The sequence below is a fragment of the Anomalospiza imberbis genome, chromosome 8, assembly GCF_031753505.1.
Source record: "Anomalospiza imberbis isolate Cuckoo-Finch-1a 21T00152 chromosome 8, ASM3175350v1, whole genome shotgun sequence".
Lineage (NCBI taxonomy): Eukaryota > Metazoa > Chordata > Aves > Passeriformes > Viduidae > Anomalospiza > Anomalospiza imberbis.
The window spans coordinates 14,287,548-14,303,176 of NC_089688.1; the positions used below are offsets into that span (position 1 = coordinate 14,287,548).

Consider the following 15,629-nt stretch of genomic DNA (forward strand, 5'->3'; position numbering starts at 1 on the left):
AGAACTCCATTTCATCTCTCTCAACCTGTTCAGCTATACTAACAATAGGAAAACACCACTGATCCTATAAACAGGCTGCAGGAAAGCTGCAAGTGTTAAGTACCACATTATCAAATCCACTTCAAAATGCACCTATGCAAGACAGTGCCTAAATGACAGCCTGCTGACAGCACTTCCAAACTTCCTGAAGCTTACTTCAAAGTTCTCCTATCATGAGGCATTGTAATGCTAACAACCAAGTTTCAGAAGATAGCACACAGGGAAATACCTGTAGACACAATTTATACAGACCTATGTTATGTGACTTATACCAAGTCATATGCTCTATAGCCTTTGTGATGCACAACCATTTATTTCACTCATTCATCTTCCTTGAGTTTCTTGAAGATGCATGTAACATTTGTCATCCTTCAGTTACTGAGGATGTTCCCAATTGCCCTGACTTCTCAAAGTCAGTGGGGAGAGGTGTTGGAGTCATGTCAGCCAGTTTCCTAGGACAAATCTCACCATTTTACTTAAGCACTCTGTAGCTCGATCTTCCTCTAGCAAAGATGGCATCTCACTCTGCTACTTAAATTCTGTCACACCTGAGAACAGGTCCTCCCAAGAAAGTACAGAGTACCCCAGATCTCTTCTGAGATCCACACCAAGCCCCTCTGTTGTCACACTATGCTTATTCTATTCATCAGCAGGGCCATCTTCTGCTTACTCTTCCTTTGCCTGTCCACATACTTCTAATAGCTCTCTACATTTCATTACTTTGTTGTTTTTTGTTTTTTTTTTTTTTTCCACTCCCTCAGTTTCAACACCAACCAAGCTTTGGCTTAACATAGCTGCATATATAAGCAATACCAGTGCCTTTTGGAGAATTTGGCTTTGCTAAAGTCAGGAACTCTCCCTGCAGCCCAGCAGGCTTACTGTCATGCCTGCTATTGTCATGATCATTAGAGTAAGTAATTTTTGCAGTCTAAGGAAACTGTCTCCAGAGATCAACATGTCCTGCGCGCCTTTGCTCTTCACAGCAAACCTCTTGGAGGACACCACTCAGCAGTTCTTTAAACAAGATAAAATTCTTGACCTCAGTCTGATAGTTACCATCCTAATTTCTCTCAGGATATGAAATCCTACTATCTCCCAGGCAGTACATCCTGGGCTGCCAAATACAAAGCATTTGCCCTAGCAGGTTCTTCCAAAATCTGTGTCTAAACAGTGTCCCAAGTATGTTGCTGTCCTTGCAGAACAGTTTCAAATATTCTTGGGGAAAAAAGGCCTTTCACTAGCAAGTATCACCCAGCTGCTTGGAAGGTTCCAAGCAGCTCTTCCCATTTTTTGATTAGGCTATGTATAACAAATGCAGCACAGCATTAATGGCTGCGGCTTTGTCCTCTGATTCTCAAGCATACAGAAGTCTTGACAGGCCTATGACCCATTCCACAGCAGAGAACCATGCTTCCAAGTAGGAAGATTCCAAAGGAATCTTTTTGTAGAGCACAACCTCCTCCCCTTGGCTTCCCTGCCTGTTCCTGAAGAGACTGTGACACATCTACTGCAGCAGTCCAGTCTTACAAGCTACTCACTGCATCGCTGTAACCCCTGTGAGGTTATAGCTCAAGGACAAAGTACAGTCTTCTATTTCCACCTTTTTGTCCACAGGACCTGAAAAACTGGAATAATGGGATCTCAAATGCAACGCAAGAGGGCCCCCTTCCCCTGCCCACTCCAATCACATTATCTCTTAAAAATCCCATTCTCCAACAAGCCCAAGACCAGGATGGCTATTTATTCCCCTAGAAGAGCTGTCCAAATTGATTTCTGATGTGCTAGCGTGGTCATTCCAACTGATGCTTGTGACATATCACCCTCTTTACTTGTGTCAACTCCTAACAGCTCTCTGACCTTGAGGACAACTGATTCTGAGCCAACTGTTCCATTAATTGTGAGGTTTGAATGTGTTTGTCATTGTAACAAACAGGTGGATGACACCAAAGTTCAATCACCTTCTGAACTCAGGACCCATCAATATGCTCCCTCCTTCTATGCTATGCTCCAAAATGCTCAAAATGGATTAGCAAAGAAATTTGTTGTAACCACTATCACACAGCTCTGAAATGCAGTATCATGTTCTATTTTCTGCTATTTAGCCTAAATATTGCTCAGTACAAGGAACTAATACCAATATTCTATTATATTTTACAGTGTACTGAGATTACAGCAAGGGTCATTGCATTTGCATCTTTTTCTGTTGTTACAAAAAAGTGAAAAAAGCACTTCAAACAAGTATGGATCTCTCTATGAAGTGTTTAGATAGACAATTATGAGAGACATCACCAAGAAGTCAGCAAATGCTCCTATTAGGAAGAATTCATCTTGGAGAGCACTTCCTATGCACTTGTATCCAGACAAAGGTTGGGAAGGCTTTAAGGCATCTGTGATTTTATATTAATATTCTAGATGCATTTCTGCCCTTTTTAAACACCATTTTTTATCAGATAGTATTATATCTAGCATGAATATGCCCTATAAACAAATAAGAGCAAAAGTACCTGTAATTAAGAATTTAGATCATTTGGGTTATTAATGTCATCATGTTGTTAAGCAGTCAGCAATCAAGTCCACTGATGTGGTCTGCCAGTGAAGTCAGACCAGAATCATCACCACTTGGCAAGAGCTGCTGGAGGGCAAAGGGGTAGGAACTGTGTATGAATGTCATGCAAACGGAGTCAAATAAGAGTAGGTTTTTTGGATCACAAGAACAGATTTTAGTCTACTGATCTTTCCACAATTTTAGATTGAATAGAGCCTTCATAGCAGAAGTCTTTTAAGAACTACATCCACACTAAATCTGCAAAATAAAGTAACACCATGTGACTAAGTAACACTAACATTCTGGACTTCATGCTGATTTATAAGGATAAGGACTTTTTGCCATGCACTGTGTAACTTAAACCTGTCAATCTCAGGTTCATATTTATGTATGCACATCATGATCACACATACCAACGTCTGCATACAATTCCACACATTGCAAAGGGAACTCAACACCACTGAAGTAACTCTTCTGAAAACATAATTAAGGTACTCATGAAAGGCTTCCAGACACACACTTGAAAGATGCCAGTGCACAGCTGAAAACCATGAGCAGACAGGAGTGTCACAGCAAAATTCAACTACTGCTGGGAGCTGGAAACAGCTTAAAAATCTGCTTCTCAGAGACCCTTACTCCCAAATCAATGTTTTGTGGAAGGTCCTATGCAAGAGCTTGTGCTCAGAATCTAACCCTTACATAATCAGCACTATTCAACTCCTATTTCTATTTTGTTAGTATTTGTGTCAGAAGAAAACATACTCATGAGAATCTATCCAGAACAAAAGAACAACCTCTAAGCTGTTCCCCTTGTATGTTCAGAGTTCTTCTCTGAAAGGCCATCCCCCACAAATTAATTACCAGACTCAGGCAGATGGAATCAAGCACTTTTCCATTAAAGTTTGTTTTGTTTGAAACAAAACCAAGTAAAATAAATCCTTTAGTATGACAGGGAAGAATTTGTGAGTTTTCATGTAATGTTCTGTATCAAGCCTGAGATTTGAAGGAACAGCAAGTACTAGTAACTGTTTTAATAATACACCAGTATCTAAAGTGAAGATTTACTTCAAACCAACATTTCAAGCTATCCTAAGAGCTAATGTTTTTTGTTACACAAACATCACATCCTTTGTTTTGATATTATGTGAACAAGTTGAGAAGACACAAGTTCAAAAGGGTAGTCAGAAATACCAAAACAGATGAGTATTAGACAGGACAGTTCAATTCAGATAGGTCAGCTCAATGCGTCAAGTTCAGAGGTATGACCACGAGTGGAAGGCAGAAATAGGTGAGGTGAAAGTGTGAGCTTATTAAGACTTACAATTCCTAAAACTGTAATTCATGTCACCATTTTTTCCATAACTATTCTGTGTGCCGCTGAACTGTTCTTATCTATGTCAGTGGGAAGAAGGTCAAAGATAGAGGACCTTAAATAGGTGTTAGTACCCTCTTTGAAAGCACTTTTGAAACAGCTTCAAACGACCCCAAGCCCAAGATCCACACAAACATTATTAAAAAAAAGACTAGCTGTAACTTGAGATGCTCAGATCACTGAACAACCTGCTACATTCTCTTTTCTTTGTCAGACTAAAGGAAAGCTTTCTTCATGATGAACAGAGTAAGCCAAAGATTCTCTCATTATTGTTACAAGAAATAATGCCAGCTCTCATTCCTCTCCACATCCTCAAGTAAACCCAACACAGGAGGCCCAAAAACCTTTAGCTCCTTTATAGAAAGCTTCACAGAAGAGGTTAGGGCTAAACAAATGCCCTTCGTGAATAAAAGGAAAGGTAAAGATGACTGCATTACAGTCAGACCTACAAAAGGCAGCCTTTGAGTGAATTAATTTGCTAACACTTATTTTACCTGTGCCAGTTGCCAGTAACCCCCTTGAGAGGAGGTTCTGTGTATGAAGTGGACTACTTATAAGCAGAGTGAAAGCATAAGCAAGAGAAAGAGAACTGAAGTACCCTTAAAAGCAAGACTTGTATGTGCAGAGGACATCAGTCTCGAATACCAATTGAATGAATAAATTTGTCAGTAGGTTAAGTGGCTTAGAAGATCATTAACAACTCTGTATTGTTCTTGGTTTTATTAGCAATATCTTAAGTTATTTAAATTTACATTCTAAAAACTATTCAATAAATGACACCGAGAAATAAATTGTTTATACGACTGTAACTGTTGAATGAACTCCCTTCAGGAACTGCCTTTACCTTCTGGTGTTTAATCCTGACAGCACATGAATACTGGGTTGTAAATATATCTCCTGTGCACATTAGACATTTACCTGCTTGCCTTCTTACAGGCTCCAGGTACCTCTACAAGACAGCAAGATGGACCTAGGAGGTTTTGCCTAATATAAGGAGTACTCTGAATATCCTCAGCCTCTTTACATGGCACTGAGGCCAACCAACATGGACAGATGGCATCCATACCATTAAGCTCTGACTCTCAGCTGGAGTGTTAACCTGGCTGTTAACATAATCCTCCCAGCCTCAGGACGATTGTTATCACACTTGGAAAGTGACAGATGCCCTGGACCAAAACTGTATCAGGGATGGTTTTAACCATTTTAGAGCAGATAAAGCTCCAGAGCCCAAGAGCTTTTCCTATCATTATTTTATTCATACCTACAAAGGACAGCCCAGCAGTACTAAACAACATGAACAAAACTGAAATGGGAAGCTGAATACTGAGAAACCAAAAGACACATCTAAGAAATCACTCCAAGTACTAAGTTTGCTCAGGTCAGTGGTCATGACACACATACTGCTTAAGATACAAAAGATGCAAGTTGTATTTGTCTGGTGGGGGCAGCAAAATGTCACTGCTGTTCATTTGCTCTGCTAAAGCATGCTGTATCACAGGGAATTAACCAAATAAGATTTAGAAGAAGAAAAAGCCAACAGGTGAAGAAGGTTATTATTAAATTTGATGGTAATATCTGGATAGTCAACATACACAGAAATTGCATAAGAAAGAGCACATTACCTACCAAGCATCAAACACAAATGTATCTATCACAGCATGCTTCAAAAAGCTAAGCCCAAGATACAGTAACCTGCTAAATATCTAGTGACTCAAAACAGCAGTAAACAAGGGAAAAATAAAATTTCTTTTACAGAAGGTAGAACTGACTGATAAAAATGCTGGCACTGGAAATAAGACATCCATTAAGGAAGCCACAAGGCTCTCTCTGCGCCTTAACAACAGAGTGAGAGGCCTTTGCCTTCCACTGCCTGGGCCATGGGCTTGGAGCTCTCACTGCTGAAGACGCTTTCAAAGCAAGAAAGTCATGGAGTACCTCAGCCTTCTTCATATACTGAATAACCAGCTCTCCCATTTCCTTCCAGACAGGGCTCACATTTCCCCTATTCTTCCTCCAATCACCAATGTATAGAAACAAGATTTTCTTTTTCCCTCAATGTCCCCAGGCAGTTTTAACTTTATGAGGGCTTTGGCTTTCCTAACCTGAACCCTACCAATTCAGACAATATCTGTTTTCCTCCCAGGCTACCTTACCCTCTGTAAATATTTTAATAATTAAAGATACATTACTTAGTTAAAATCTGTTTTCAGCCACCAGTCTTCAGCAGATGGCTTTCCATGTTCACTAATGCCCTATAAATACAGCTTTGTTCAAAAAATACTTACTATCATTCTTACCATGTTTAGCTTTGCCTTTCCACTGTTCTCAATGTTATCTGGAATAAAGATGCTCTTCAGTTAAAATAGCCTTAGCTTCTGTATCTGAAGTGACATGTCTGCTTTCTTTTGCAATTCTGATAAATGCACAGTGTCTTAAAGCTATATAAAAGTGATGCCAAGAAATCCCAAGAGGCTGATTTTCTTGGAATAATCTTAAGTCAACTAAGCTTGATTCAAAATCCATCTTCATTCCCCCCTCATCTAAATCTCAGCTTGACAGAATGCTCCTTATTAGTTATTTAGGAGAGGCCAAACTCAAGCCTTGGGGTCAGCAACATAATCAATCATCAAGAAAAGAACTGAAAATAAGCAGCAGCAGTCAGGCTCCCTCACAGATTTACAGCTACCACAGACACTTTAAAATTCATTCCCAAAGGAAAAAAAAAAAAAATAGAAAAAAAAAGAAAAAGCAGGTAATTCAACCTTTCATTTGGACACAGTGCTGTAAACATCACCACAAAACAATGGGGAGACTGACACAGTGTTCTGTTCCGGGGTACACAAACAAGTCAGTCAAGCACAGAACACCCCACAGCACAGAATGATTCAAGTGAGCCACCACATTTAACAAATGAAAGAGGTTTCTTTTACACAGATCCTTAAATCTTCCTAAGTGCAGTTTGAGAATACACCTTTCCAATAAAGCCTAGTAACAAAAACAAACTGCTCCTCTCCACCCTTGGTCTCGCATTTTCACCTTCCACTGTTTGCCACAGCCCCAGCCGTAACAAAACAGTACTTTCAGGATTGTAATGTGAGAAAGGAAATTCTGAAATGCTCTTAAAGTAAATTTTATCTTAAAAAACCCCCCATGGTCCCACTTCATCCCCACCTCAATTCTGTTTACAGACCACAGCAAAGCATGACTGTGAACAACTCTTTAAAGTGTGTTTATTCCTAGACTGTATTTCTGTTATATTTCAATATTTGTTAGGGCAAACTGTGGAACATCTAACATCAGATTTTGGACAATAACAGTGCAAGAGGTGTTTACTGAGCATGTTCATAATTTCACAGTCAATCTAACTTTTGAAATGCTATTTCTACTTCATATTTATTTTTGATTAAAGTACTTAAGACATTAAAAAAAATCCATATGATTTTCTTAAAGTAGGTTTTCCAAAAGATTACTTTCTGGCCAACAAATTATTTCTCATAAAGAGATTAAGACTATCACTGTTATATAAACACATACCATACAAGTGGATCCAACCACTTACAGCCTCCTGCAGCTCAGGCCTAGCTCTAAACTGCAGGCAGGTATCAGACAGTGGTTCTCAGCACTTCCAGAAGTGTATCAGAACCTAAATGCCACACGTGAACACACTTCCTCTGATCTCTCCTAACACATTTGTTTCATTACATCATCCATATTTATATTTTTAAAATGGTTTTGTTTTCCAGAAGTCAGTTCATGAATTATTAAAAGAACTTAAGTTTTCTCAGTTCAGGATCTATGTCTTCTTTCCATCTGAATAGTTTAAAATCAGTTACCCCCTCTTGAACATGTTACTTTAAGAGAAGTCTACACAGGTACTTACCACCAAAAGTAAGGCTACACAAAGCAAATAAATTGTGTGAATTCATCATAATGAAGAAGAAAAACACATTTTCATTACTTCTGCTCTTTTGCCCTCACAGCACTTTTCTGTTAATAGTTTGCCATTCCTTCAATTTTCAAGTACCCTTTAAAGAAGAAATCACACTATTTCTGTACTGTAATGGCTTTTGCTTGTTTAGCTCATTCCAGCTTCCTCCCAAAAAATGAAAACACTTCAATCAAGAAAGCCTTTCACCTTTTCTGAGGCTCTTCCTTTACTGATATACTAGTTTTTCAAAGGCCCTGTAAAAACCTGAGGCAGCATTTTTCCTCTAGTCCACCACTTATTATCAACACATTTATTGTATTTAAAAAGTTAATCATCTTCCAAACAGGGCTGACATTTTCCCAAATGCTAGTATCTTACCAGCAATATGTTGCCCTAAATGAAAGGCCACATGTTAGTCCATTACTAGTTTTAAGTTTTGCTCAATTAGATTTTTTTGGATGGCTGCACAAACATGGTGCTTCGCAAAAAAAAAATCATTGCTTTTCAGGTTTCCACAAAGGAGTAGCCTAATTTGCTGTTAAAGCAGAAAGCCTGGAAATACTACAGTGAGAACAGAAAAGTGAATTATAAAATAGATCTTTTGGTACAGCAATATTTTCAAACCTTCTCGATACATTAAAGCACCACAAAGCTACTTTGGAAGATGAAACTAGAAGAGATTATTGTCCAAGTAGCCATGGAAGGCAAGACTGACTCCTTCTGAAGATACTGCAGAAACTCAAGACACAGTAATGCATACAAGTGAGAAAACTAAGCCCAAAATTGTCTAAAAGGAATTGTTGCTTTTAATAAAAAACAACCTTTTGTCTGTATCAGAAGACAGAGCTTTTCAGTTACATGAGCCACACAGAAGTTGGAAATAACTATCTGATCCTAGAAATGTAAATGCTCTTTGAATTAATCGTATTAAAAAGTAAGGGTTTTATTTTGAGCTGTATGCTCATCTTCAAGCTTAGCAGCAACCCAATATTTTTTCATTGACAGAAACATTGATTATACAGACTAGACCAGCTCTTCAACAAACTTGATGGAAGAAGAAAATTGCACTAATCACCAGAAGAAAATCTCATCCTTTCAGTCTCCTTAAGCTGTGCCTGAAGACTAACCTAGGTTTCATGGAATGCAGTTTTTTCAGCTTGTTTCAAAAGTATCTCAAAAGTGACAGCCATAAGAAATAAATAAATACACTGTCCCCATTCTCATCACTAGAGGTTTGTGCTACCTAAAGACTCTTGTGGGACAGAAAGCTTCTCTGCCTACAGCAATTCCCTGGGCTCAACACACAATGCTTACCACTTCTGCATGACTGGGCACTAAGCAGGGAACATCTTCCACATTTCCATAAAGAGATGCAGATCTTCTGAAACAAGTGCAAACTGGAAGGAATTCAAGAATGCACTTTACAAAGCTATGCATCTTTTTTTTTTTTTTTTTGCCTATTCAGTGCCCCATCACCATCCCTCACTTCTCAAGGAAGGTGCATACAGGATCATGTATAACAAACTTTTGAGGACACCTGTACTAACTCCCCACACACTTTCAGCCCAGAATATTTCACTGATTCAGCCTTGGTGCTCAAAAGCCCCTAAATGGTTCATATGAACATGAGATTGTAGGTATTTGCAGTAGAGAGGAGAGGATTAGAATTGAGAGCAAAAAAAAAAAAAGCTTTAGTTCCAGATCTTCAGTCAAGTTCTTCAAAGCTGTGAACCACAAATAAACACTATTGAGAAGCAATGTAGGCTAATGAATGTTGCCACTAAGCAAAAGAGTGGTTAACAGTTAAAACACATCACTAATGGTACCGACCTCCTTTAGCACTGGCTCTGATACTTACTCATGAAAAGCATTTAGGAGGAAAGAAATAACTTCTCATTAACAGTTTTCCCTTACTTGTAGAGCAAATTTTGTGTTCCTCTCATCCTTTGGAAACTTGCTTTCCCTGATGCTATACCTTAGCTGTGGCACAAGTGCTATTACTGCTCTTGCCCTGTTGCTTCTGCAGATCAGGACTTGAAGATTTACTCACCTGTTTGAACAGAACAATAAGCAAAAACCAACACTTGACCAAGAAACATATCAGATTTGGCGAAGTGAGCAAACAAGGACACTTAACAGAGCCGATTTTCCTACATCAGAAGAGAAGTTCTCAGGTAAAATAAATTCTATTTGTTTCCTCCACTGTCAGACTTGAATTGCCTTTCCCTATTATGATTTTCTCACAAAAAAATCTGAGCTACACATCCTAAATCCTAAAGGTGAATCAGGGGTTAAGTCAAGCTAAGGAAAAAAAGAAATCCAGCCTTTTCAAGTTGCATGCAATAAGTGATTGGAAAGTTTAAAAAGTTAGCACTGACTTTCCCACACAGACAAATAAACCAAAAAAAAAAAACCCCAAATCCCACAAAACAAAGAATGTATTTAGCCCAAACAGAATCCCAGCATCCTTAAACATGTTTCATCTCTTGAGCAAGAATAATAATTTCACAATGAACAGATAAACCAAATAGAAACAAGGAATTCTGGAGGGGAGGAAGAAAGTGCTACAATCAGTTGGACCAGAAACAGCCTCAAGGTAAGTAACAAAAGGCTACCAAGGACTTTGCTCCTCAGCATTAAGCACAGTTGTTAGTGTAATGCAAATGAACTGTCAACATCCTAGCCAGCACAGTTGGAAAGGTTTATCCTAACAGTCACATGCATTTCTTTTCTTCCAGCTGCTGGCTAGGCCTCCAGCATGGAATTTGCAATCCAGTATGCAGAAATGTGAGACTGTGACAAGATGAGCTTTGAGAAGAAGTATGAATCAAAAGACAACTTTAAACTTACAGAAAACAAATATGAAATACTGCTGTATTTCATTCTAGTAATAATGAACTCTGTGTTAGATATGCCAAATAAAGAAATACTAGTATGTTCTGGCACTGCAGTCTAATGAACAGAAATAGAAAGCACATGAAGATTCCAGGCTTTGCAAGAGCTCAAATCAGGAAAGCAAAAAAAAGTCTTTTATAGACAAGCTGCTAAAGTTTATGAAAGAAATGGGTCTGCACAGAGAGAAGCTACAACACTGTGGCTTCAGTGCTTGCACTGTCCATACCAGAGCAGCAATACAGGCTGAACTGACAGAGGCATCCAATGGCTCACCCAAATGCAAGCACACATACTCAATCCTTGGGACACACAGCTGTGCATCACTGCAAAAGGACTTGAAATGAAATAATCCCACAACGAGCTCTTAGGCAATAAAGCCTGCTTTCTGCTTGATTTCTGGATCAACTTCAGCTGGAGTCTACTTGCCCAAAAACATTATTCACAGCAAATATAAAAGATGGGTGCAGAAGTCAATTATTCTCCTTCAGACAAAACCCTGCAATCACCATCCTGTAAATCCCACAGAATACAAGAACAAAAAAGAAATGAAAACAAAACAAACAGTCCAGACCCAAAAAGTTTGGCAGGAGATTTCAGTCATGCAAAAGGCAGGAAGGTATAAATATAACAAGCAAATTAAGACCCTTATTCATTTTCAGGAAATGCTTTTTACGTTAGCTACACTCCAAGTGAAAATCAAGTTCCTTATCCCCATGTGAAAAATCAACCAACTGTTACAAAATAGCATTTAATAAAGCATACTTAGTGTAAACAAATTGCAGACTTTATGTAAACCATTTTGTCTTCAGCATAACATGCTTCAAGAAAATAGAACAGGTTAAACTGATTGTCTTAGAGCGATTCAAACTAAATGAAGCAGTATCAGGTCTTCAATTTTACAAATCAATAGTTTAACCATTTAATATTTATAACTAAACTTTTTTCAATTTCTAAACAGCCCAATAAATTTCTATCACAGGCAAAATCTCTAACTTCCCCACAATTAATGAAAAACAATCTTACCAGGCTTTAAAAACACAGTTACAGAACATATTTTTTTAACAATAACATTTCTACTTAAATGATGAATGACATGCAGAAAACTAGAAATCGAATTATTGCTGAAGGCAATCAGAGTAGCAAACTCAGGCATTTTACAGCACACCTGCTTCTCACAAGAGTTAATTTCCTCTTTTAAAAACTCTTCTTTCCCATAGGTGAGATTATAGATTCCTGAAGAGACAGACCGATAGATCTTTATATTGGTGTCTACAGTGTAAGAAATACTGCTATTACCAGTTTGGATATGAAACACAGCTAAGTTTAAATGTAGTTAGGAAAATGTTAAAATGGAAAAAACAAAAAACAGAAGTCAAAAGACAAATACCTATTTTTCCTTTAGCAAAATGAAAATTTCTTTTCCCTTGCTAGTTACAGCATGACCATATAAGACTCATCTGTGAAGATTAAATTAGCTCAAGATAAAGGAATGCATCACAATCTGAACAAACAAATGCATTTCACTTAGCAAAAAAAAAAAAGCAAATTTTTACCACAAACTACATTTTCAGCAGATTGCTGACAAAGCAGAAGTTGTGTAGTAGCTTAAAGGCTGTGTTCTTTCCAGCCTATCAAGTCTAGATATATACAAAAAATTGTGAGCAGTCAATTGGTTGCACAGAGTTCTTAAAATCTTCCCTTCTGTGGTTTGTAACTATCATTTTCTGAAAATTACTTGCTCAGTTACATTTTTATTATTATAGTCTAAACACTGTTCTGGTTACTATTATAAAAATAGACAAGTACCAGTGACTGCTTCACAGATTTCAAAATAGAGCAGTTTACAAGCATTACCCACATAACAAATGAAGACTTAACATTCAGAGCATAAAATTTATCTTGCTATGACTTTATGAGAACATGACAGTCTAGATAATGTCACTGGCAAAGAATGCTTTAAACTATGATAAACTTGGTCTGTTCAAGTTTAGAATAATAACTGGGGGGTTTTATATCGTATCTTCTCAGACCAGTTAGAGGAATTTATACTCAGACTACAAGTGAACAGAAAGAGTAAAGTACAAAGATGGGAGTTAGTCACAAGGCAGAAACACATCAAATTCCAAGAAAAAGAGTAAATTAATTTTGAAGGGTTTTCCTGTACAAAGACAGATTCTGGGGTCACTAATTCAGACGAAGCTATACCCCATTTCACGGCATTCAGCCTCCCTCCTGAAAAAAGATACAAATAAATACCTTGTAGGAAAACTAGCCTTGAAAGTTTTCCCTTCCTTTCTACATCTAGGGAATAACAGGCACAAGCAGTTCCCTCACTACCTTTTAGGTAGTTTGCACCTTACTCACAGTAGAGAGCCAGACTGTCTCAGTCCTCTCTTGGTTCCTCATTCTGTTGGCAAATGAAAATGTCTGATTCCCAGGTAGTTAAGGGAACCTCTGTCCAGAAAACAAAGGGAAAGTACTGAAGGACTGCCTGTGTGCTACTGAAGTGGGCAGTCTGGTAGCCACAGCAGTAGCTAAAGGTGTGTCTGGCCTGTGTCCAGTCTGTACAGCTGCAGCCCACACCTGTGATCTGAACGTGTCTGCAAAGAGGGAAGGTCTAAGAATAGCACCAGATAAGCTCCAAGCAAGTTATCACAAAAAAATCTAATTATTCAAACAACCCCATGCACTTCCAGATTCTTCCAGAAGAACAAGAAGGCCAGAACAGCCTATTGATTTTCCCAGACTGAGCAGCACAAGGCACAGTAGTAGAGCACACATCCACAGGGACACAGCATACTCATAACCCAGACCTTCTGTGGAATCCACGGGTTTCATGGCTGTGCTATCAGTTTTGTATTTATAACCATTGCAAACCAGAATAACATTTGTTGAGAGTGGTTTTGTTTTGGTTTTTTGGGGTTGTTTTTGTTTTTGAGAGGGAGAGAGAGACACCACAGAGTAACAAACAAAGGAAAAGCCTGGAAGCACTTACCAGTGCCCAGTTTAGAGTTCCTCATCTCCTTTCACAAAAAAAAAAAAAAAGGATTATAATCCTAAAAGAGGGCCAACGTCTACCTAAGTAAGCTGAAAGTTCTCTCCACAGATTCAGAAAGATGTGGTACTTCTCACAGCCTTCGCTAAAAGGTTGCAGAAGTCACACAATGGAACAGCTGCTGTGTTCCACTCCAGTGACAGCTACATTTCTGTGGTGGATTAAGTGGTCCAGAACCATTTTCACCTAACTCACAGGGGTACAGTGAAGGCTGTTTATAAAGCCATGCAATGATGGGACATACTAAGTATCTTTATACACACTAGCACAGTCATGCTGGGTACAACACTGCAAGAACAGAACTTGAAAACTCTACAGTTACAAATGATTGTCTTTGTCCTGCTGTTATACTGCAATGTATTATTATTTGCATTTTAATGTTCTTGCATACACCTTCAGGGCAGGAATCCTATTATCTGAACTATCTCTACTCTCATGTAATTCTACAGTGCTTTATAAAACATAATAGAGAAAAGCAGCCACATACAATATACACTAATTCCTTATCCTCCCTCTAAATCACAGTAGAAAGATGGATTCAGTAGTAATGAGGACACTCAACTGAGAAGTTTCCTCAAATAATTTTGGAGTTCCCTTGTACACAAAAATTTGGGGAATAACAAATCTATATTTACATAAGTGCGCCTGAAGCTTTCTAACAGGTCAGACAGCTCAGCAAAATAATGCAGCAAGTTCTTGTACAGACACTAACACCTACACCCTTTCTGGTAACAATTTCCACTAAGAAAGTGATGAAGACAAAAACCAAAATACTTTTCTTCCATGGGGCAATTCTTCAATTAAAGCTTTTTTTTTTTTTTTGGCTAAGAAAAGATACAAGCTAGAAATATTAGAATGGAGAGAATGCCTCAGACTAACACCTTCTTAGCTATAATCACAAATAATTGCCTCTTCTCATACTAATGAGCAAAGCAAAATGGAAAGTAATTTAGACAACTCATTCAGGGTAATAGCTTTGTGAGCTAATATTACTGCCAAGAGATCCATTCTCAATTTTCTCGAGTACAATAACAGAGCAGCACTAAGTTTTTCACTTCAGGGAGCTTTTCTATCCTATGTAAATATAAACAGAAATCCCATTATCTACTGATAAAAACAACAGAGTGAGTTAAATAAAGTTTTATGTGTTACACTTTCATATAACAGCCATCAGCTCCTTGGATCACAAGTGTAAATAAAACACTTCACTTACTGAAATCAATGAGAAACCTTCCAAATCCTTGCCTTTGGTATTGGGGCATGATCATTATGCAGGAGACATTGTACTTCTGCTGGCAAAGCTTTTCCTGTGGGAAGGAGAAACAGATCAAGTATGTCAAAGCACTGCTGAAGTGGGCAATTGCCTGCACCTGCTACTGTCCTTGTAAAATATCCCAATAAGGTGAACAGATGCATGGCTTCAGTACCAAAGTCAAATAATTCCATGTTAATGTCTAATTTTAAGAAAGAAGTATCAAACATACCTTTCAGAAGATTTTTTAATTACTTAACCACTTGGCATCTTAAAAATTAAACACATTGTCTGAACAGCATAATAAAGTCTAAGTGCTGTAAAGGAGAAAGACAGTAAGGAGAAGGAAATATTTTCATGCTTCACTGACCGTTCTCTCAAGGATATGGAAGTGGAATACAATATCCATACACTATCCATACAATATCCAGTTGTATTTTCTGTAATTGCTACACTAAGTGCCTGCAGGTTTTTACTTTTTTTTTTTTTTTGTCTTCTCTGTGAGTATGTGGTCAGGGTGCAGGGGAGGAACCCCGTATGTGC

At 38.1% G+C, this 15,629-nt stretch overlaps 1 protein-coding gene across 10 annotated transcripts in view; it reads right to left on the reverse strand.

Moving 5' to 3' along the window:
* Positions 1–15,629, reverse strand: part of KAT6B (lysine acetyltransferase 6B) — a 121,484-nt gene that overhangs the window by 17,499 nt on the left and 88,356 nt on the right. For all 10 annotated transcript variants that reach the window (XM_068198476.1, XM_068198475.1, XM_068198472.1 and 7 more), the window contains one exon: positions 15,048–15,141. In XM_068198476.1, the coding sequence (XP_068054577.1) occupies positions 15,048–15,141 (94 nt within the window). The remainder of the gene's footprint in view (positions 1–15,047; positions 15,142–15,629) is intronic.